This window comes from Rhinatrema bivittatum, chromosome 2 (genome assembly GCF_901001135.1).
Source record: "Rhinatrema bivittatum chromosome 2, aRhiBiv1.1, whole genome shotgun sequence".
In the NCBI taxonomy this organism is placed as follows: Eukaryota; Metazoa; Chordata; class Amphibia; order Gymnophiona; family Rhinatrematidae; genus Rhinatrema; species Rhinatrema bivittatum.
The window spans coordinates 281,550,699-281,574,676 of record NC_042616.1 but is presented as its reverse complement, the minus strand read 5'-3'; the positions used below and the strand labels follow the sequence as shown (position 1 = coordinate 281,574,676).

General features: G+C 41.2%; 1 protein-coding gene across 7 annotated transcripts in view; it reads left to right on the top strand.

Annotated features, from left to right (window-relative positions):
• TPK1 (thiamin pyrophosphokinase 1) overlaps positions 1–23,978 on the top strand; it is an 831,917-nt gene that overhangs the window by 135,021 nt on the left and 672,918 nt on the right. For 5 of the 7 annotated variants that reach the window (XM_029589572.1, XM_029589573.1, XM_029589571.1 and 2 more), the window contains one exon: positions 3,006–3,080. The exons of the other annotated variants lie outside the window; for them this stretch is intronic. In XM_029589572.1, coding sequence (XP_029445432.1) covers positions 3,006–3,080 — 75 coding nt within the window. The remainder of the gene's footprint in view (positions 1–3,005; positions 3,081–23,978) is intronic. 7 annotated transcript variants of the gene reach the window in all.

Genomic DNA, 23,978 nt, shown 5'->3' with positions numbered 1-23,978 from the left:
GACTTGGATTGGCCAAAGGCAACTAATCTGAAAAGCCTACATAGACAGTCCAAAGAAAACTCAGTTTATTTAGTCACTCTTGTCATTGAGGCATTATATTCTAATATCCCTCAGTCTGAGGCTATTAATGCTGTCCAGTCTGCCCTTACCTCACTCCCAGTTGATAGTAGGGTTCCAACTCGGTTTTTGGTCGAAGTGACACATATAGCTCTCACTCAAAAATTATTTTTGCTTTAATGGCTGCTTTTACCAGCAAATTTAGGGCATGGCAATGGGTGCCACTATGGCCCCTGCCGTAGCCTGCATTTATGTATCCAATTTTGAATCTAAGTGGCTTTACTACTCCATTTTTTGGCTCTTTATTTTGATCTGGCTATGCTATATAAATGACATTGTGTTGGTCTGGAAGATACATACCCTTCAAAGAGCATGGAGTTTATTCCTGTGACCGAAATCTTTGTGTTTTTCATTTTATTCATCTTCCCCATTTTTTATTTTGGATGTGTACCTTTGCATACAGAATGGAGGTTTCACTATTTCTATTTACAGGAAACCTACCCTTCTTTTATATAGTAACCACCATCCTAGGACTTTGTGACGGCATCCCAGTCAGTCAGTTTTTTAGATTATGCAGACTCTGTTCCTCTTGAGTGGGCTTCATTACACAAGCCCATCAGATGTTTTGCAATTTGTAGTCCAGGGGTTATCTGACCCGCATGATTAAAGCAAGTTTTCATACGAGCTTTATACACTAATCAGGATCTCTTCTTTCAACCCAAACACCATATGGATACTGATGTAGTTACCTGTATCCTACCCTATTCTATTAGCAAAGGGGCGGATTTTAAAAGGCGCGCGAATAGCCTACTTTTGTTTGCGCTCCAGGCGCAAACAAAAGTACGCTGGATTTTAGTAGATACGCGCGGAGCCGCGCGTATCTGCTAAAATCCTGGATTGGCGCGCGCAAGGCTATGGATTTTGTATAGCCGGTGCGCGCCGAGCCGCGCAGCCTACCCCCGTTCCCTCCAAGGCCGCTCCGAAATCGGAGCGGCCTCGGAGGGAACTTTCCTTTGCCCTCCCCTCACCTTCCCCTCCCTTCCCCTACCTAACCCACCCGCCCGGCCCTGTCTAAACCCCCCCCCTTACCTTTGTCGGGGGATTTACGCCTCCCGGAGGGAGGCGTAAATCCCCGCGCGCGAGCGGGCCTCCTGCGCGCCGGGCCGCGACCTGGGGGCGGGTACGGAGGGCGCGGCCACGCCCCCGGACCGCCCCGGGCCGTAGTCACGCCCCCATACCCGCCCCCAAAACGCTGCCGACGCCCCCGAAACGCCGCGACGACCGGGCCCGCCCCCGACACGCCCCCCTCGGAGAACCCCGGGACTTACGCGAGTCCCGGGGCTCTGCGCGCGCCGGGAGGCCTATGTAAAATAGGCTTCCCGGCGTGCAGGGCCCTGCTCGCGTAAATCTGCCCGGTTTTGGGCGGATTTACGCGAGCAGGGCTCTGAAAATCCGCCCCAAAGTTTGTATCATCATTAAATGGCACTGGCCTTTCTCCCCATGTGATCTTCAGAGACCTTCCTTGTTTTGCATTTCATTGTGGCCAGAACATCCAGGATATTTTGGTTTTTTTTCTGCTATATGTTCTTTTGACACACTGGTGGCACACATTGGCCATTCACCATGTGACCAGTGCAAAGCATGTCTTCTTGCATGATTGATTACTGAATTTGAACATCCAGTAATTCAGAAGTCTGTTTTGCATTTTTAGTCCAACTTCTCTTCCTCTGGAGTAATATGTTATTTCATGTCCCTGCTCCCGGCTTTGTGTGGCTTAAGACCCTCTGGATGCTGAAGAGACATATTTTTGAACACTTTTGCTATATCTCTCAGTCCTGCCTAGAAGCTCCCTAGATACCATTCTCTTACTGACCTTTGTGTTTTTGAATACTGCAAACCCCAACCTTGAGGAGGTGATTTTTCCCAGTATTTACTTCACTATAAACAGCATTGGATTTTTGCATTAAATACGTCATCCAGCAGGCCTTAACCAAGAGATAGAATGGTCTTTTTTTTTCCCCTTATTTTTTTTCTTTCTTGCTTTTGTTTAATGTCTTTCTAATGCTCATTCTAGAATTTTTTTTATTCCCCTTTATGTTTCACAATAGTTTTATATCCTGTATTTGTTTCTGATTGCTGTGTTTTCATTGGTCTGTCTTTGTAGGCTTTTCTTTCAGCTGCCTTTGGTCACAAGTCCTTTTGGCACCCTTTTTGATGGCTCTTTTCGGTATTAAAGGCTTTAGGGTTTATAATGTGTGATTTACTAACACCTGAATTGTTTATCATCTTTACTTACATTTATAGAGCCTCAGGTAGGATATGGTGTTTGCTTTTTTTTGCCTACTCATCCATTCTGCTCTTCACTTTATTTGGACTTGTCCTTTCAATTGTTTTTGCTTTTCAGGTTTATGGCCCTCCTGAGACTACCTGGCCAAACACAGTCTTTATTTATTGTGAGGAACTTTTTTGAGCACATACTGTGTAGAATACATTTTCTATCTGTTGAATTTATTTGTGGATAGTCCCTACCTTCATTATACACACACACACACATTGCTCCATCTGAAGATCTTTAATGTTTACCCTTTGGACCCCCCAAAAGGTGGTGTGAATTGAGCCACTTGCACCACACTAGTAATTTCTCCTAGGACAAGCAGGATGGAGGTCCTCACACACTTTTAGATGCCCATTCACAGACAATCAATATGCTTGAAAAATCAAGGTGATGGTAGTAATATACACACAATATGCTGTTATGCTTTACAGGAATAAGGCTGAGTGCAAATTTTCAGAGTGGTATTTCTGCCCTAATAAAGCTTACCCACTCAAGGAAAATAAAAGCCTTAAAACAACATGCATCAGATTTGTATAGCAACTTCTTTTAATATTGTAAAAATGATCTTGTCCTTTTTAATATATGTTAGTATCTTTTTCTTTTTTGTTAATAGGAAACTTAAAGTTTTGTCTTCTAATTCTTAACCAGCCTTTGGATAGATATCATTTTCATCATGTGTGGAACAAAGGTAAATAAGATCTTTATATATTTGCTGTTTCTTTGCTTTTGCTTATATTATTATTGTGCAAAATTGTTTTGCTTAGCGATTTCCATGAGCAAAATCTTTTCCACTTAATGTAAGACAAGCGGATTTGTGCATTTAGGATATTGCTGAATTTTTGATAGATATCTAAAGTGTTATTATAAATGCATGCACGCAAATAAGTCTTGCAGTTTATAATATCAAAACTCATAGTTATCTTGGTAATATATAAATCACCTTAAAATGGTGGTGTTTTTGTGTGTTGAGTCAGTGGTTCTCAACTCTGTCCTTGGGATACACCTAGCCAGTAAGGTTTTCAGGATGTCCATAATAAATATGCATGCCATTGATTTGCATGCACTGGCTCCATTGTATGCAAATCTATCTCATACATATTCATTGATATCCTGATCGGCTCGGTGTGTCCCGAGGACTAGATAGACACTCTCTGTGTGAAGTAATTTCTTTTCTGAATGTTAATAAGTGAATTTGTCATAGTTTTGAGAAACATAAAGGAATTATATGCATCTTGCCTCTAATACAGTGATGGCGAACTCCAGTCCTCAAATGCCACAAACAGGCCAGGTTTTCAGGATATCCACAATGAATATGCATGAGATAAATTTGCATATAACTGTATGCAAATCTGCATACAGGTGTATGCAAATTTATCTCATGCATATTCATTGTGGATATCCTGAAAACCTGGCCTGTTTGTGGCACTCGAGGACTGGAATTTGTCTTCACTGCTATGAAATATATATTTTAAGTAGTCACAAAAAGCTTGTACCATGTGAGCACCTTTATAATATACACTTGTGGTTCATCAGGGCTTTTATCGGTGTTTTTCACAGCTCCTAGCAAGCCTAAATGCAGCTCTTTGGCTCTCTTCACCCACTACACGCTCTTCTTCCACCTCTTGCAAAGGTTTTTGCTCAGTGCTGCCTTTGGAACAGCTGCTCTCTTTTCTTCTGGCATGTGGTGGCTCTGAGAGTTTGAGCCACAGAGTGCTCTGCGCTATTCTCAAGAGACCTTAAGAACAGAGTGGAGGTTTGGGCTGGGCATGTCTCAAACTCACCGAGAGCCACAGGGTGCCAGAATGAAACAGAACAGCTGCTTTGGAGGTGGTACAGATGGCTAGGCTCCAGAGAAGGAAATGGGGGGGGGGGGGGGGGGATTAACACATTTGGAAGAGATTTGGATTGGAGGAGTTGAGGGTGGGGTCAGGATGTTGGAGGTTGACTGGAGAAAAAGGTCAGGTGCAGTTAAGAATGGCTGGAATGGGTTTGGGGAGAGGTTGTGGGAGAAAGGAGCTGGGAAGAGAGAAAGTTGTGGGGAGACAGGCTAGTGGGAGCTAGAGAGTAAGGAGAAGAGTGTTTGGGGGAGAAACAGCCCCGGGGCAGAGGGGAGAGAGAGCATGTTGGGGAACAGATTTTGTTTTAGTTACACCAGTCACTCTGACTGTGCTTGAGAAGCTGGGCTGTCTGCATCATTGGAGGGGGGACTCTGTCCTGGGCTGAACACATGATCAGAAGGGCACCCCTCTTTGCCCAGGAAGCTAGCTGTTTTGTCTGATGATGATGATGATCCTGGCTCTCACACTGAGGTTTGTTTTATTTTGCCAAAGTAGCCCTGCTTGAACCATAGCAAAGACCATTGGCTTACCCAGAAGTAGTTAAATCATACAGAAAGTAATAAGCATGTTGATCTGTTTAGCTCTTTTGATTTCTTAGGTGGATTAAAAAAAGAACAGATTCAAGGCGTCAGGAAGATAGTTGCAGACCTTTTAGTACAATAACTCTTGTGGCCTAATTTTGGTACCCTGTGACCCATGTGATACACACATGACACCACTCCTTTTGTCAGTACACATCTGATGAAGAACGGCATGTCCTAAAATGTATAGTTTATGCCACCTGTCCCTACAGACTCCATCTCATGGGATGCAGGGTCTGTGCTGAGCTTTAAAAGCTTGTCATGCAGTAAAGTTTGCAGCTGTGGGTGAAATCATTTTTTTATTAAGTCAGTTGAAGGGTCAACAGTCATGGACTGCAAGCATACTAGTTATTATCTCTATTGGCCTTTAAGGTCTGTGTAGCAGTAGTATATTTATACTAATGAAGGTAATTTTCAGAGCTCACAGGGAGCTTGAAGGCCTACATATTCTTTGTTCCCATGGACCTGCAAGCTGCTTTTCAAAGGGAAACTTCCTGTGGTGGCCAGTGCTGCAAGGATTTGTTGCTTCGCATCCTGTGCAGGTGCAACGTACATGGAGTACAGATGATTGAAGAATGCATGGAAATTTCAGAATGAAATGTCCACATATGCTTGACTCAGCATGCCCTAATCCCATCCTGGTTACCATCTATTTTCTCCTCATGGGGGGGAGATAAGTGCCAATTTTTAAAGGGCTTTTTCTATTTCGAAACACCCATTTTACCCTTGGAAATCCCATTGAGAATTGATCCCCTTCTCTTATGTATAATTCTTGTGAGAATTCATGCTTGCTGCAATGCTCTTTAGCATCAATCTGTTCTAAAGAGGAGTTTGGGATTTTGGCCTACAGCCAGCCTTCTGGATTCAAATGGAGTTTTGCCACTGACCTGAACAACTGGCTTTCTCTGCCTGGGTGAAATACTCTTAGAACAGTGTTTCCTAATCTTTTCAAGCTCAAGGCATACCTACATTAAGAAAAACATTGTGTGGCACACCATGGAGCAAGCATGCTGATGGAGAGTGGTCTTTTATGGCTAAAAGTGGAGCTAGTGAAGCACTGAAAGCTTCACCAGTCTCTCTCTCTTTCAAATGTTAAAACAAAAAGAAAAAGGGGGCAGAGACACTCATAAACCCATCAAGATGGACCTGCTCCCTCTATATGCAAACAAACATAGGATAAGGGGGAAGTTGGTGTGGTGCGGTCAGCCGACTCAGTTGCCTTAGCTGTTGCATGTGGCTTCCAGAGCTCTTTAACTGCTGCTGCTCCCCCCAGCACTCAGAGTAAGCCACATCCAGTTCTCAGTTCACACGCTCCCTATCTCACTCAGCCTGGGGATACCAGAAGGTAGAAGAACTCAAAGCAAGAGGATCAGAGCAGAGAAGTTGAGGAGTTGCTGTGTATAATGTGTGTGCTGTACAAAGTGGGGCCTAGCTATCCGTGCCATGAATGCTGCCCATTAATTACCACATTCCAGGCTAATGCTATAGCTGAAGCATGCATGATTACACATTTCAGAGCTACTACTGGTGTCTCTTATTGCTGCAAGGTGCTGAGAACACAGCCCAGATGTTGGCCAGGATCTGAGCATCTGACGGTGTATTTTCTGTGACATAGCTGAGCAGGTCTGAAGGCACACCATTGTGCTGATGTGGGTGCTAAGGGCCCTATTGCAGTCATGACTTGTGATGGAGAGCAGTGAAACACTTTTTGGCATGCTACACAAAGAGTCATTAATCTTGTTCAAAAATTTTTATTTTTGATCATAAGTAGCTTTATAATTCCTCGTAAGTCTTCTATAGCATTTATTTTTGTTTTGTGCATTGCTTTTGCCAGACAGATAGATGCCACAGAAGAGAATATGCTAGATAAAGTACTGCATAAGCTAGAAAGATTACAGCGCCACAGTGTTACAATGTTATGTTTAGAATACACCAAGGCTGATTCTGTCACTTCAGCTTAGTTACAAGCTCATCTTGCACATTGAGAAAATTTGCATACTGAGTGATAGCAAATGTACATATAGCCACTTGAAATAATTGTTTAAACTAATATAGCCAGTCATAGAAATATTTTGAGGATTCTGTAACCCGGTTATTTGTTTAAGGGTTTGAGGTGTGAAGACGTGTAAACCCTTTATAATGCCTGGTATCAGTAAAATCATATGAGAGAGAGCTCTGTACGGGTGTCTTGCGTGGCATTCTGCTCTCTCTCTCTCTCTCCAATAATGTTTCTTATTATATTATTTGAGGACTTTAAAAAAGGGATTTTTTTCTCCACAGCTGCTGGCTTTAAGCATTTATTGAACCACTACAGTGCCATGGCACACTGGTTGGGAAACAGAGGTTGGAGGGGGATAGATTTATAGGTAAGGTAAGTAAGCATCCCTTCAGAGGAAGGGTGGTAGATGAATTTGAAAGGCCTCCCCCATAGAAGTAGTGAAAGGAAAAACAGAACTCAATAAAGCATGGAATAAACACAAGGGATTATTAGTGGTTGCGAAGCAAGAGTAAAGCTTGAGATCAAGTACATTTTGCAATATTGCAGTTGGTAGAGATAATGGGCAGACTAGATAGGCTTTAAAATCTTTATCTCCTGTTCTATTTTGTTTATATGTTTTTCTGCCAATTGGAGATTGTGTTTTTCAGGAACTTGCTAAAAAATTTGGAGCGCAGCAGTTCCGAAACCTAATAAGATACTTGTCCAACAATTCATTCTTTTATTGTTGCCTGAATGCTTTAGTGATCTGATGTAAATCAGTCTTTTCCCAAACAGTGTGCTAGCTATCAGACTTAATTAGGTGTGCCACAAAAATAGTCACCATTGCTTGATGCTCAGAAGCATCTGGCTTCTGTCCTCGGCACTTTACAGCTACAAGAAATACCAGCGGTAGCTCTTACGCATCCAGGAGTTCCTTTCTAAGCACATCTGCAGTCATGCATGCCTCTTCTTCCTGGTTACAGCACGAGTCCCAGAGTGTGGGAATTGATAGACATGGATAGCTGGGCCTAACTGTTACGACCATGGCTGCTACACAGCCGCCTCACCACCAGAGGTCCCCCACGAGCATGTTCTTCTGGTTGGCCCACTCCTTCCTTCCTGTCTACTCTATACCCCAGACTTTCCTTTATAATCCTGTCTAGCAGTTCCATCAGTGCTTCAGCATCGAGCTCGCCTGGGCTCCCTGCTCTAGCCTCTTTCGCCTTCTGTCTGTGGCCTACGGGCTTCTGCCTACTGTATGTGTGTGGCCTACGGGCTTCTGCCTACTGTGTGTGTGTGTGGCCTACGGGCTTCTGCCTACTGTACGTGTGTGTGGCCTACGGGCTTCTGCCTACTGTTACGTGTGTGTGGCCTACGGGCCTCTGCCTACTGTGTGTGTGTGTGGCCTATGGGCTTCTGCCTCCTGTGTGTGCATGTGGCCTACGGGCCTTCTGTCCGCTGTCTGTGGCCTACAGGCCCTCTGCCTGCTGTCTGTGGCCTACGGGCTTCTGCCTATTGTATGTGTGTGGCCTACGGGCTTCTGCCTACTGTGTGTGTGTGTGGCCTACGGGCTTCTGCCTACTGTGTGTGTGTGTGTGTGTGGCCTATGGGCTTCTGCCTCCTGTGTGTGTGTGTGTGGCCTACGGGCCTTCTGTCCGCTGTGTGTGGCCTACGGGCCTCTGCCTGCTGTCGGTAACCTACGAGCTTGCTGCCTGCTGTGTGTGTGTGGCCTACGGGCCCTCTGCCTGCTGTCTGTGGCCTACGGGCTTCTGCCTATTGTATGTGTGTGGCCTACGGGCTTCTGCCTGCTGTGTGTGTGTGGCCTACGGGCCCACTGTCTGCTGTCTGTAGCCTTCGGGCCTTGTGCCTCGCTCTGCTGCCTTCGGGATTATGTGTTTCATGTTCAATGTTAGTGCTGTCCTGGTTTGTCTGTCCAGTTCTCTGTCAGTCTTGTTTCCTCAATTCAGTCACTTATACCTCCAGTCATTATCACTCATACCTGCATGCTTCCTGAGTTCATCCTTACCAGCACCCAGTTCCAGTTTCCTGTACACCTTTACCTACATTCACGTTCACACATACTTCCATGCTGTTCCAGTCTTCAAGTTCACTCTTACCTTCATGCATCTGGTATCAGGTATCTCTAGCCAGTATTAGACTCCGTCTGCCTATTCCACCTTCCCACTTGCCCATAGGGTTCACTCATTCCTGCCTGCACCAGCCAGCATCTAGACTCTTCTGCAGTCCTGCCTTTCTCCACCCTGAGACACCCCCGTTAGTGGTGTTCACCACTCCTGGCCTGAGCCCATTCGTAACACTAACTTTGTGCAATGCGCACATTGTACAAACACCACTCTCCTCTTCCCTCTCTTGAGCCTCCTCCTTTGAGTTCTTCCAGCCTCTGTCTTATCCCCAGGCTGAGTGAGATGGGGAGAGCATGCACTAAGCACTGGATGTGACTCACTCACAAGTGATGGAAGGAGCAGCAATAGAAGAGTTCTGGCAGCCAGTCTAGCTAATCGATCAGACTGCCCACACGCCACCGACTGCTCCCTTCTCCTGCACTTGTATTTAAGAAAGGAGGTCCCTTCGTTTTCCATTTGGAAGGAGGTACAGGTAGGACTTTCAGTGCTTCCTCAGCTCGTTTTTTGGATATAGAAGTCCTCTCTATAGCGTGACTGCCTGCTCTTCTGGTTTCGGTATGCCGCACACCATTTGTGCTAATGTAGGTGTGCTTTAGAGTTAAAAAGGTTGGGAAGCACTTCTGTGGATAATTGTAAATCAGGAACGTGTCTATTTCAGTTCTAACCCTGCATAGAAATGAGACTGGTCAGCTGTCCCCAAATTATATAGCTTTTAGAGATAATTTTTTTCTCACATTGTTTATATGGAGGCAAATATAAACAAGATCTTATGTGCAAAGAATCTTTTTTTATGTTCAGTATCACATCTCTTTAGAGATGAGACTAAATGATGAGACTAAGGGTATATATAATAATTCTAGCATCAACTCTGTGGGTTCAAAAAAAAAAAAACAAGAGTGGATGGGTAAGATGTTGGATTGTACTGGGCTCAGAGGATAATGGTGTGTAATTCTCTACAGGATAGGGAAAAGAAAATAACCCCCATTTTTTCCCCTCTGTGACCATCTAATTGCCCCCATAAGTGGAACGCTTGCTGTCCTCTTTAGACATTATTTCCGATGCCCTATCTTCATCAAGCCCACAATCCAGGATCTAACAATGGCTTTTTGGTTCCAACTTTTATGGGGAGGAGAAATAGCCTAGTGGTGAGCAGTGGACTATGAACCAGGAGACCAGGGTTCAAGTCCCGCTGTCGCTCCTTGTGACCTTGGGCAAGTCACTTTACCCTCCATTGCCTCAGGTACAAAAACTTAGATTGTAAGCCCTCTGGGAATAGTACCTGAATGTAAACCGGTGTGATATCTCAATTGAGATCGAATGTCTGTATATAAAAATAATAAATAAATAAATAAAATAAACTTTCCAACTTTATTTTCTGGGGTTACCAGCAATAACAGTAGAGTAATCTCAAAGATAAGTCACAGGATCTTAATTGCAGAAATACTGATAGCCTTGGATACACAAATCCTAAATCTTGAAGCAGCATGGCAGAGCTCCAGTAGCTCTATGCAAATATAGAACAAAGCCTCCAGTTTACAGTCCCTGACACAAACAAGTGTTATCCGACCCTGAACCCTCAGCAGAAGAGTTTCCCATGCCCCTTGCAGCAAGATATGTCCATGCTCCATTCTCTGTTCCTGAGGACTGGAGGGTGGCCAATGCAACGCCAATTTTCAAAAAAGGCTTCATGGATGAATCAAGTAACCACAGACCTGTGAGCCTGGTAATAGTGTTGGGTAAAATGGTGGAAATTGTTGCTAAGAATAAAATGACTTAATGGGGAAGAGCCAGCATGGATTTAGCAAAGGAGGTTGTGCCTTACTAATTAGAATTCTTTGAAGATGTGAACAGGTATGTGGATAAAAGAGAGCCAGTTGTGTATTTAGATTTTCAGAAGGTATTTGATAAAGTCCTCCTGAGTGAATCCTCTAGAAACTAAATGGGATAGATAGTGAGGTCTTATAGTGGCTAGGTAAATGGTTAAAAGATAGGAAACAAAGAGGAAGGAGTAAATAGTCAGTTTTTCCAAAAGAAAGAGGTAAATAGTGGAGAGCCTCAGGGACCTGTGTTTAACTTATACACAAATGAGCTATAAAAGGGAGCAAAGAGTGAGGTGATTAAATTTACAGATGACACAAAGCTATTCAATGTAGTAAAAAACACAAGCAGACTGTAAGGAATTGCAGAAGGACCTTACCTGACTGAAGAACTCTGTATCTAAATGGCAGTTGAAATTGAATGTGGACACGGACAAAGTGATACATAAAAGGAAAACTAATTCTAATTATAGATGCACAATGCTGGAGTCACCACCCAGGAAAAGGATCTTGATGTCAGTATGGGACAATATGTTGACATCCTCAGTTTAGTGTGGAGTGGTGGTTAAAAAAGCAAATAGAATATTAGGATTTATGTGGACAGGAATGGAGAATAAAGCTGAGAATTTCATAATGCCTGTATATAGATCTATGATATGACCACACCTTAAAGAATGTGTACTAGAAAACTGATACAGGGGATGAAAAGAGTCCCTTATGAAGTAAAGCTAAGCAGGTTAGGGCTCTTCAGCTTGCAGAAGAGACGGCTAAAAGGAGATATGATTGACGTTTATAAAATCATGAGAAGAGTGGAACAGATAGAGAATGGTTATTTACTCTTTCGGGTAGTACAGGGACTAGTGGACACGCCATAAAACTAAAGGGTAGCAGATATAAAACAAATTGGAGAAAGTATTTTTCAAACACATAATTTAAGTTGTGGAATTTGTTGCTGGAATGTTTGGTTGAGTCATCTAGCCCAGCTGAGCTAAAAAAGGGTTTAGACAGGTTCCTGAAAAAGCAATGATCCAGGTAGATTTGGGGACAGTCCTGGAGTGGACAACAAAAAATGGATCTATTCTTTGGAATATGCCTGCACCGTACTTCCTAGTGATCTGGATTGGTCACAATTGACAACAGGATGGCTGGGCTTGATGGACCCTTGTCCTGACACAACATAACACTATGTTCTTATTCTTCCTCCTAGGATTCTTGATAAGAAACTAGGTATTTCTTTTCTAGAATAGTACTGTTGAACACCAACATCCCTGATTTAAAAAAAAAAAAAAGTGAGGCAATTTCTGGATGGGAAACTAGAAATCCTTAAAAGGTAGCGCCAGAAACCAAGGACAAGTCCTTCTCCCTTGGTTTCCAACTTTAGTATACCATAGTCACTTTAGACTTTTTTTTCCCTTAGATTGCTCTTGTTTTTACTCAAAAACGTACTTATATATTCAGAGTATACCCTATGTAGAGTTTCTTTCTTCACACACTTGCTTAAAGACATATATACAGTAAGTACTATTGTGTACTGCAAAACCACCCACTCTAGAAGGTAAAAGTAGAGGTTAAGTGAACTCATAATTTACCTAGGTTCCCATATTTGGACTAGGGCTATGTACAATTTTATAATGATACCTAATTATATGCAGGCTTTCTGTTTTTAGGTTTTAACTAATAAACACAGGTAGAACATGCATGAGGCAAAATAAATTTTTATCAGCTCATACTTGGAAAAACACCATCACTTGCAGATTTGCTATTCTTTATGCTTGTTTTTATTAGCTAATGAGCCTCTGCTCACCACTGTTACCTCCTCACTGGCTGGGAGGGAATACCCTGAAAAACACTGAGTTTGTTTATCTACATAAGTCTAAAAAAAATATTGCTAAAAATGCCCTTACCCCAAACACTGAAATTTAGAAATTATAAACACCTAAAAACATAAACACTAATTGTCACTGTACTTTTGCATTCCCACAAGAAGCAAACTAGCAGAATTATAGACAGTATTGTACAGAATAATATATTGCACGTGTATTTAAAAGATAGTATATTGTAGAATCTGTTTAAACATTTGACAGATCCATGTTTTACTATATGTATTACTTTGGTGGTCTCAATTGCCTTATTATCTAAAGTTGGTTTAGATTGACAATATTAATAGAAGCATTAGGCACTGAAAGCTGTTTTGATATTTACTTTAAAAAAAAATGGAAATACATCTTGAAACTTTTTCATGGTTTGGTGCAAGAGGTGTGGAAAACAGCTAATTCTGTGGAACATGATATATATATTACATAAAAATGAATGTTGTCAGGAGTATAGGGAGTATAATATTTTACTATTACAGGTAACATATGCAGCAGCTACATACATAAGTTATACCAGTTTTCAAAGTGAATTTATTTTGCCTTGAAAATTCTATGATAGTATGAACATAAACTAACCCAAGCATAGTTATATCTGCTCTTTGCAATGTGTAAGATATACATGTGACTTTATGAACACGGTTTTTCAAATCAAAAGTATGTTTGTAAATCCAAACTTTGGGCCTCATTTTCCAGACGGATCGCACGTGGTAAGGGACGTTTTGCATGCGAAAAGTCCCTTATCGCGTGCGATACCAAGATGGGGGCGGAGTTGGCCCCGGAAGCGGAGGAGTCGGGGCGTCACCGGGGCTGACTCCGCGAAGACGCCGCGGACGACGAAAAGGTAAGGCCCATTTTGCGTCCTAGTTCGCGCCCAATAGCTACACCTTCTATGGTGGCGCTATTGGGTGCAAAACCGGCAGCGATCGCACCGCAGCGGTGCGATCGCTGCCGGCTAGCACAGAACCGCCCCCTGTTTCAGCCCCCCGCCCTTCATTACCTAAAATATCACAGGCCTGCGATACTTTAGAAAATGAGGCCCTTTGTCTCTTTGTGTATATAAAAGTATGCATAAAATTGGATTGCATATATAATTTTGCATGCACAAACTCCAGGTAATTTTATAACTAGCCATTTCCGTGCACAAACCTGTTTTGTATGCATGTAAATGGCTTTGAAAATTCATTCCAAAAATGGTTGTTAAATTTAGATGCTAGAATTTTCTTGCAAACATTACTTAAGAAATTGGATAAAATCCACTATCCTTTTTACAAATCTTAAATACATTTTCTTGACATTTTTGTGTGATTTTAATCTGAATTACCAAATTGTGGGATTTTAATCTGAATTACCAAAAGGTAATGCACCATCAGTTTGCAAGTGTACCCTGACCATTACACATAAGCATACAACATGCCAGAGCATACTACATTTGCTTTTAGATTTTCCATTTGTGGGAAAATAGAAATGACTTCATATTAGTCTTCCAACATGAAGTCCTTTAGTTACATTTTTCCAGCTGCTCATTGCAATTTATTTATTTATTTTATTTATTTATTTTAACATTTTTATATACCGATAGCCGTATATGGGAGAATGCTTGTTGAATGTTTGATTTTGATGTAAATAAAGTATTTATTATTTTTGTATTGATTTGTGGAGTGCTTTTTTAGTGGTCCAGTCATGATTACATTTTGAACCAGTATCCCTTATAAGTATTTTAAGGGTGAGTGCTGTATGAACTGGCTGTTTTTCACTTTAAGCTTGTTTGGTTTGTTCAGATTTTTACTGTCAATTTTTTATTTAATTTTTTCTAAAGAATATCGGGTAACCCTTATTTCTATTTTTTTTTCATATCAGCATTAACAGAAAATATCAAATCTTTAAAAGTCAAGCTGTTGATTTTTGTGTGTACCCAAGCTGGACGATGATCTTCCATACAACATATAACTGTTGTGGCAACATGGCCAACTGTGGCTTAGGAAAACAGCCAGAGGAAGTAAGGACACAAATTCTGGCTATTCCTTAGGTACAGTTTATTTACAGTGAGAAACCCAAAATCAAACAAACATTGTAGGTCACCTTAACTTCAGGATGTAGCAGGTCTTAGCGATGGGGTGGGTCTCTGCCTGCACCCCAGGGCCTGTTTAACCCTTCCAGGCCCTGAGTTCTTAAACTCTGTTGAGGGGCTCCTCCCTTTACCCAGGATTCCCTGTGGGTCTGGATTTTAAGAAGGACTGGCCAGACAGCTGTGCCCGTTCCTTTAAGGTAGTCTGAGGGAGTAAATAGAAAACTCCCTCAGACTACCTTAAAGGAACGGGCCTGAGGGAGTTTTCTATTTACTCCCTCACCAGTTACATTGTGTTGTAGTTCGTGAGAGTGGACAGAGAAACTGAACTATTAGTCTTCCTTGAACTGCATGAGATGGCATCTTAAGTCGGAAGTGAAGTGAAGATCCTTTCCTAACATGAACTTGTAAAGCAACAAGGAGCATCAACCAGATTGTTTGATTAATAGATATGCCCCTTGCTTTGAGGCTGATGAAATAAGACCTACGGTGAAATCGGCACTAGTTGTTTGAATATATTCTTTTTAGCATGCGTGGCAAAAACAGGCGCCTCCGTGGGATGCAATAAATGGCCCGTATGCAAATGAGATGCGCGCAGAAAATCTGCGTAAATGTGAAACCCGCGCAGAAAATGTGCACTCACAGCCCTGTGTAATAAACGGTGCAGAAACCTATGCTGAAACCCACATTAATGAGGTGACCCATGAGTGATTCTCGGGACGAAAGCCTTCCAGTTTTATAAAACAGTGAAGAAGTTAGTGGTCCAGGAATGGAACTGAAGGCGGGTAAAGCAATGTCTAACCCCTTCATGCTCTGTCTCCAACCACATGGCAGCTGTACCGGAGGATGCTAGCAGGCGCTGGATTGCAGCAGAGATCGCTACAGCCGACCCACAAAAATGTTCCAAGCATCCAGAAAAAGTGAAGGTGATTCTTGATTACCCCCAGAGTAAACCAATCTCCAGACACACTTTAACTCCTGCCATGACACAGGCACTAAAAAACCCGTGTTCAAAAGCGTGCAGTGACCGATATGCGGCTCCCTGCATAGCTCATGAATAGTTAATTTCTTCATTTGCATCCACTCACTCTACCCCAGCTGCGTGTTTTAAAGCAGGTTTAAGTGCGCGTTTTTTCCCGTGTTGAACACTGTTATATACTCGCTTAAGGTTAGCACGAGAAAAACGCACACAGAAACCCGTGCAAGTAAGCGCAAAAAAACCTGCGGCAGCTCATAGCGCTGCTTATTACATCGGCTTCTTTGTATCTTTCCCCAATGATGTCATCACATACTGTAGGAATGGCAGCTGTTCTGTTCTGCAACCTTGTCTCTCTTTGCTTCTCACTGGATTTCAGTGCTCCTACAACAGGAGCTCATATATAAAGCTCAATAAAATTCACTATTCCTGGGACTCTGCAGTAACAAAATGCATAAATTCATGGCCATCCTGAACTTTGACACTCTTTGCAACCCAGCACTGTACTCTGCAATATTTACAGATTTCCAGGAACGTTTAAAATTATGAATCGGTGTTCTTGGATTTGTTCAATGCTAATAGGTCGCCATGAGAATTTAATATTTAATCTTGTGTGGATAGAGATTTTTGATGTTTTAGTCATTCTTCTCACTTTTTGTTTGCATCGTTTCCAGCTGAACTTCATTTTAATACTTCAAAATTGCACCACATCCTGAAGTAGCAGCTGCCATAAAATGTGAGCAATTGTAAAGTAGCTACTGTTGTTGTATATGAAAATGTTTGTAGAAGGATGATTTGGATATGACGCAGACTTATGTAGTTTATTGTAATTTGATACATGCAATGGAATTAACTTTTTCTACTAGCTCAGCTGCTTTTTATCTCCTTCACAACGCTACAAGGACCATAGAAAAGCCAGCACTTAGGAGACTTTTTTTATTTGGTTGAAGATTTTAATCAAAGACAATGTTTTGGATTATGGAAATTTCGTACTTTTTAACACTTATTTTCCTCTCGTTATTTTCTTGGTGTGACAATTGGTTTAATGAAGTGAGTTAATTATGTTTAATGAGAGGAGTTGAAGCATATTTAGTAAAGGCTCTCTTGAGGGTAGCCTTGCATGATTCACCTGTTGAATTAAACTGAGAACTTAATTGCTGCATCAGGTCAAGTTTTATAAGATTATCATCGTATATTAAACTCATCAGTAACCCCCAAGATCAAAACAATTGAAATTCCTGCAGAAATATGAATCAAATGTTTTCTATATTCTTACCCTGGTAGCTCTGCTGCAAACAATGCTGTTATCTGTAACCCATTTTTCTCCTTAAATGGAGCATACTTGAATTCTGAATAAAGCTTTGAAGTCAAAGCTGTGAAATTTTTAACTGCTATTGAAATAATTTGAGTACACTATTGTATCTGTATATATGTGCTGTGGTGTCTTCTCTTCATATAGTTCTTTTGTTTTGTATATGATAGAGAATTCTCAGTATCCAGTTGTCCACTGTAGCAAAACCCTGGTATGCCTCACTATCATTGCTATTTTAAAAAACAAAAGCCAGCAACCCCCTTCCCCTAATTGTTTTATAGCTCTTATTGGTTTAAAGCAGCCTCTTCTGTATAAGGAAAAGGGGGTGCCATGCAATAAGGGGATCCGGTGGCATACTGTCTCAGAACAGCTGATCAAGACTAGCAGTGATCTTCAGGCTGCAATAGGAGGCAGAATCAGCATGGTGCCTATGAAGGGGTTAGAAGGCCCTGTGTCGACCCCATCTCCTCCTTCTGCATAGCATACCTTTATTCAGTTTCTCACCATGTCAGACAAATCTTCAAAGACTGGTAAGACACATTTAAATTATGCTCTAAATGCTGACATGATGACAAGTCAAGACCAACATGAATTATACATGATGACAAGTCAAGACCAACATGAATTATGCAACTATGATTCAGGAAATTGTGGGTCATGCAACTGAATGTCCCCACGAGTCTGTATCTATAGAAAGATGAAAGGAAATGTCATCTACTTCTGATAGAAGGTTATTCCTTATGCAATATCATGGTACAAATTATATTGCAATGAAAGGGAGGATCAACTTAGTGGGAGTGTGGCACTTTTTCTGGGAGGGTATAGAGTCCAAAAGGATAAAGATCATATACTTGTGGTCTCCATTGATATAAACATTGTTTAATTGACTAGATCTCAGTTTATTTTTACTTTAATTTATTCTTACTTCAATTTATTCTATTTATTTTATTAGGTTGTGTTTTATTAATCTTAAAGTCATTATTTATTGTATTTTTAGAGCCCCTGATGCAGCCATAAGGGCGAAACTTGGCCAGAGTCAGGCGGGTTCTGTTCTATTGAATAAATCTTCTTTCCAAGGCATCGGTTTTGCTTTTGTTTTCTTCACATACTCTCTACCTCGGTAACATCAAGCTAAGTTGAGAGAACATTGCACAAATCTCATCTTTGGGTGAGTTTCCTCACTCCGAAGGTCATCAAATCTTCACAAGAGAGCACTGTTCTGTTTGTATGTCTCACTGAATGTAAAAGTGACCCCTAACCCCTACACTCCTACCTAAACCTCACCTCGAGTAACTATGTGGACTTCATATAGAGGTATAAATACCTAGTATGAGGACATTATGGCTAGTCTCTCTCTCTCTCACTCTCTCCCTTCCCCCCATGGTGGAAGGTAGCTTAAAAGACTAACAATGTTATGAGCGAAAACATTGCAAAGTGCTATAAAGCCATATTGCACAGCTTAACGCAAATGAAAGAGATGTAGTTATTAGCTGCATTAAAACTGTGCGATTATGGCTTTGAAAAACACCTTAACGCATGCGAAAAGCCTATAATGCAGCTTGGAAAATAACCACCTAATGGGGTCATTTTTGCATGCGATAGTATGCAAATTGGGGGGGGGGGGGAGGAGTCGGCGGTGCTGCAGGCGATAATGTAACCAACATTATCATCAGTAGTAGTGGACCGCATAGCACCACCTTTCATGGTGGCACTATTCGGTGCGAAAGCCAGCAGCCAGCACTCCGCAGTGGTGTGAAGGCTGCGGGCTTTTGCAGGATGAATCCAGGCCTAAGTTTGTACCTGAGACAATGGAGGGTAAAGTGACTTGCCCAAGGTCACAAGGAGCAACAACGGGACTTGAACCCTGGTCTCCTGGTTCATAGTCCACTGTTCTTACCACTAGGCTACTCCTCCACGCCCTCTACTTTAAGGGTTTCTTTTTTTGTTTCACTTTTTTAGTTTTTTAATTTTTGCATTTTGTACTCATTGAAATGTATTTTCTGTTAATGTTTACACTGCTTTGGACAACCTTTTGAAGGACGGGGATACGGTATATAAATCAAGAAAATCGTTTCTGAGCACTTTCTGATTATTTGGATCTGTTGATGGTATTGAATGTGCTTGGAATCTATTTCTAGAAGACTTGTGCTTGCTTCATCTCTTAAGATATACATTCTCAGCATGTACCGGTTCATATAGATTAGCAGGTGGGCATGGAGAAATTTTCTTGTTCTTACATCCAAATTCCAGCTTGTGATAATGCTTTGAGAGAAGGCACATGCTGTCATAAATGAAAAATGTGATATAAGTAATACATTATCTGTTCATCTGTATTAATCATGTGAAGCAGTTCAAATTGCAAATTTTGCTTTGAATCTTTTCATCTCAGGAAATGTAAATGTGTCTATACAATACTACAACCTTCCTTTTGAAGTATGCAGGGTAATAGGCAGATTGCACTGCTACTATTTTTCATTTTTAAATGTTTTAAATTGTGTAATTTTGCTATTTGATACACTTTTTTTTTACACACTTTATAGATAAATAGCAAAGAATTATAAGTTGGGAAATCCCTGAGATGTGAATTGACGCCCCCTGTTCACTAGACGATTCTGTCACACTGAACATTTCTCTCTATTTTCCTGTGCTTTGGTATTGCAAAAATTATTGGTAGTAACAGTAATATTTGTGTGGGTAAATATGATACTAAATGAAAGAGTTAGAGAAGATGAAAGATTGAAGTGGCACAGAAAAAAAGAATTATCTCTAACTCCTAGTGGTGTTCCCTAAGAACAGGACAAAGGCACGTTGGCAAGGCAATGTAACGAAGCTTGCACTGCCAGTGCCCATGTTACAGCTGCTCTGTAAACAAACAGAAAAACTTCAGGCTATAGTCATTTTCACAAGCACTAAATTCACATCTTTAAATCAGGTCGCGGATAAATCTGTTGTTCAAAATGGAACTTTGCTTAAAATATAGCATCATGCCTCTGCACACAACTTCATGTTGCTGGCAGTAAGTCTCACTTTGGTAGCGAGAGAGATGAAGGTGGAGTCCCATTGGAAGGGAGAACTCAAGAATGGTGAAAGAGAATGAGGAAAATTAGTTCTGGTGGAGGACGTTATCCTCAGCGGAATAGATTTGGGGGTAGGATTAGAGAGGGACAAAGTTAAATGCCTACAAGGATCCACAGCTAGTAGAGATTCAAAGTGCATTTGTAGGATTGCTGCAGTCGAAAGAAGGGAAAATGAGACTGAGGTCATAGCTTAAATAAAAGAGGATTTCAGAAAATTGTGGAACAGTCTTAGGCCAGGATTCATCAAACTATCTCATGCAATAGGAAGAGGGGCATGTTTTATGGTAATAGCCTATTTATCGCAAAGTGCGCTATCTTAGCGCTTCACATAGGTATTACCTCAGAGTGCGATAACTTTTTCGCACTTTGCAGTAAGTACCACAATTGTTGCAGTTCCTACCTACAACCACTGGGGAGGGGGGAGAGAGAGAAGCTATAAGGCTCTTATAGCAGTTAGGTATTTATACCTCTATATGAGGTGTGTTTTTAACATATACCATATACATACCATATACATAGACCATATACCATCAAACCTGCTGAGTTCAATCCATGACACCATTGCCAAGCCAGTGGCTGATATCATTAACTGCTCCCTCGCCCAAGGCCAAGTTCCTAAACAACTCAAGTTAGCGCTTCTCAAACCTCTACTCAAAAAACCCAACCTTCCCACTACAGATCTGGCTAACTACAGACCTATAGCGAACCTCCCTATGCTAGCTAAAATTATGGAGAAAATCGTCAACAGACAACTTTCTGAATTCCTTGAAGACAACAATATCCTCACTAACAACCAATATGGATTCCGAAAGAAAAAGAGCACCAAATCCTTATTAGCCACACTAACAGACAACATTATCTTCAATCTCGAAAAAGGCCAACCTTGTCTTCTCGTGCTTCTGGATCTTTCCTCAGCTTTCGACACCGTGAACCACCCTAGCCTACTACAACAACTATCAGTCATCGGCATCACTGGAACAGCTCTCAACTGGTTTAAGTCCTTCCTAGAGAACAGAACATACAAAGTGAAGATAAACAACAAGGAATCTCACCCCATCCAAGTCAAGATGGGGGTACCACAAGGATCATCACTCTCACCCACCCTTTTCAACATTTACCTGCTCCCTCTCTGTCATCTACTTACTAACCTCAAGCTCACCCATTTCTTATACGCGGATGACATTCAAATTCTCATCCCTATCACGGAGACCATACACAAAACCATATCCTATTGGAAAAAATGCCTCTCATCCATCAACGATCTACTAACCAGCCTCAACCTGGTGCTAAACACCAAAAAAACGGAAATTCTCATCATAGCACCAGATCAATCTACCCCGCCAACATCCATCAACTCTCCAGACACCTCAGGATATTCCACCGCACCTCAAGTCAGAGATCTGGGTGTACTACTTGACGACAAACTCAGCCTCAATAAATTCATAAATAACACCACAAAAGAATGCTTCTTTAAACTACAAGTGCTAAAGAAACTAAAGCCCCTTCTACTCTATAGGGATTTCCGAACAGTACTCCAAGCCATCATTCTAACTAAATTAGACTACTGTAATTCACTCCTGCAGGGCCTTCCAGCATACACTACCAAGCCACTCCAGATGGTTCTGAATGCCACTGCAAGGATCCTTACCAATGCCAAAAAAAGGGACCATATCACCCCAATCCTACAGCACCTCCACTGGCTCCCCATCAAATATAGGATCCAGTTCAAGACCTGCATGATGGTTCACAAGGCACTACATAACATCTCCCCCCTCAACCTAACTTTCCAGCTTCAACTACACTCTTCTAACAAACCAACCAGAAGGGCATACCAGAACAGAATGATCACCCAACCTGCAAAATCTACCCTGAGGAAACGCGCTCTATCCACAGCGGGCCCGTCACTCTGGAACTCACTACCACCGGACCTCCGCCTAGAACCGTGCCATACAACGTTCAAGGTGAAACTCAAGACTTGGCTCTTCCTTCAAGCTTTCCCAGAGAGCTAAAGCAGGAAGAACAAACATCCAGCCTTGTCTTACCACAATAATGTAATGCTCACATTGAGTCAGTTTTTTGTTCCAAGTTGTTACCTAAGTTGATCTTAGTTGTTTCTTAATATAATATATTACACTGTATTATAGTTCTGTTCATTATATTATATTTGATATGTTCCATGTAAACCGCCTACCCGGCGATAGCTATATCTGTTAAATGTGAACCGGAGTGATATGTATTGTATACAGGAACTTCCGGTATATAAAAACCAATAAATAAATAAATAAATAAATAACCATGATGAATTTTAGTAATCTTATTTACCATAGGGTATGACTAGTATGTTTATGTGCTTGTCATTTTTTTGGCTTTCTTCATAAGTTAATATGATATGAGATTTTTATGACTGCTTTTATTTTAGTACAAATTATTAATTTATTATCAACTATTTGATGCTCTATTATGAAATAAGATTTTGCAGTGAATTTGTATCCTATATAGCTGAATAATATATATTTTATTATGGATCTCATATGTTATTTCCTGATATTATTAATCTGCTTTAAATTATTCAGTATGGATAAGAATGGCGGAATACAAATTCTTGAATTAAATTAAATATGCAAGGCTATGTGTTAAAATTCTCAAAGTCTGGTTAATAAAATCTTAAGACTTGGAAACTATAGTAGCAGAAGCACATTTGGATATTTTTGCTGTCATGTGGTGTAATATTTATGCATACTAATTAAAAATTTTATTGATTTTACTTTGATACACACATTCAACGCAGCTTACAGTAAAACATACACAGTCAACACAGAATCAGTATAACAACTACTTAATTAGGAAATGGGGTTTCTTTTCAAAACATAATTATAAGTACTTTTAAAAATTTTAGACACTGACAGGTGAAGACTTCAAATCTACAGAGTTGACGTATTTGACATGTAACCCACACATTCATTTTAAGAATGATGCCTAGAAATAGAAGCCTTATATGTCTTTAGGCAGATTCTAGCGTGGGAAGAGTTTTTCCTGTTTAAAAGCTCAGGCTACCAGTCATAGCTTTTACTTCAGACTCAATTTCAGTAATTGAATGATTGTCAGAGCTGTGCTTGCAGTAAGATGTGCAGACAATTTTCTTTGTTTTTACTTTCCTTAGTTCAGCTGCTTTTAACAACTGCTGTTTATATTTTTTTGCTTGGGTTTGTTAAATTGCTGCAAAACACATTTCTCATAATGAAGTAAGTACATAGCGATTCTGTGCTGGCCAGTGGAACAGTTACTTCAGATTACATCAAGATATTGATGTCAGATTCAGACTGTCAAAGCCTCTGGCTTTTTCAAGTAGATGCCTAGACTGTCTGCTTTGACTTTCATCTCCTTATTGAAGTCCCAGGCCTCTCTGAACCCAGGGACCAAACAGTGGGGCTATAACTGAAGAGCCTGCACTGAGCCTCTCTCTTTCCTGCTGGCAATGGCTTGGATGGGAGAGAGGAATGCTGCAGAAAAGTGAGCTTACAGTCTCTGTCCAATTCCACCTCTTCCCTGTGTGCTTACTGTTTGGATTGTTAGCATGAGGGGACTATGTGTGTTTCCACGGTTTCCTTGGGCTGTTCCAGTAGAGAGAGAGGGGCTTGATCACATCTCTGCTTTTCGCAACGCCATTGTTTGGTGCCGGCTAGTTGGGACCAATTCAAAAAAGAATTTTAAAAAAAAGCATGTGATAAACACAGAGGATCCCTTATTGGCAAGAAGATGGAATTAAAACACTGGGTTAACTTGCATGGAGCAGTGGTGCAATCCAAAATTACTTTAAGATGATTATATTGTGCTTCAAAGAAAGGTACGGGTTGACAGCATGGAAAAGCAGTTACCACCCTAAACAGAAGGCAAGGAGATAATCTACATGGAGTGGCAATTGCA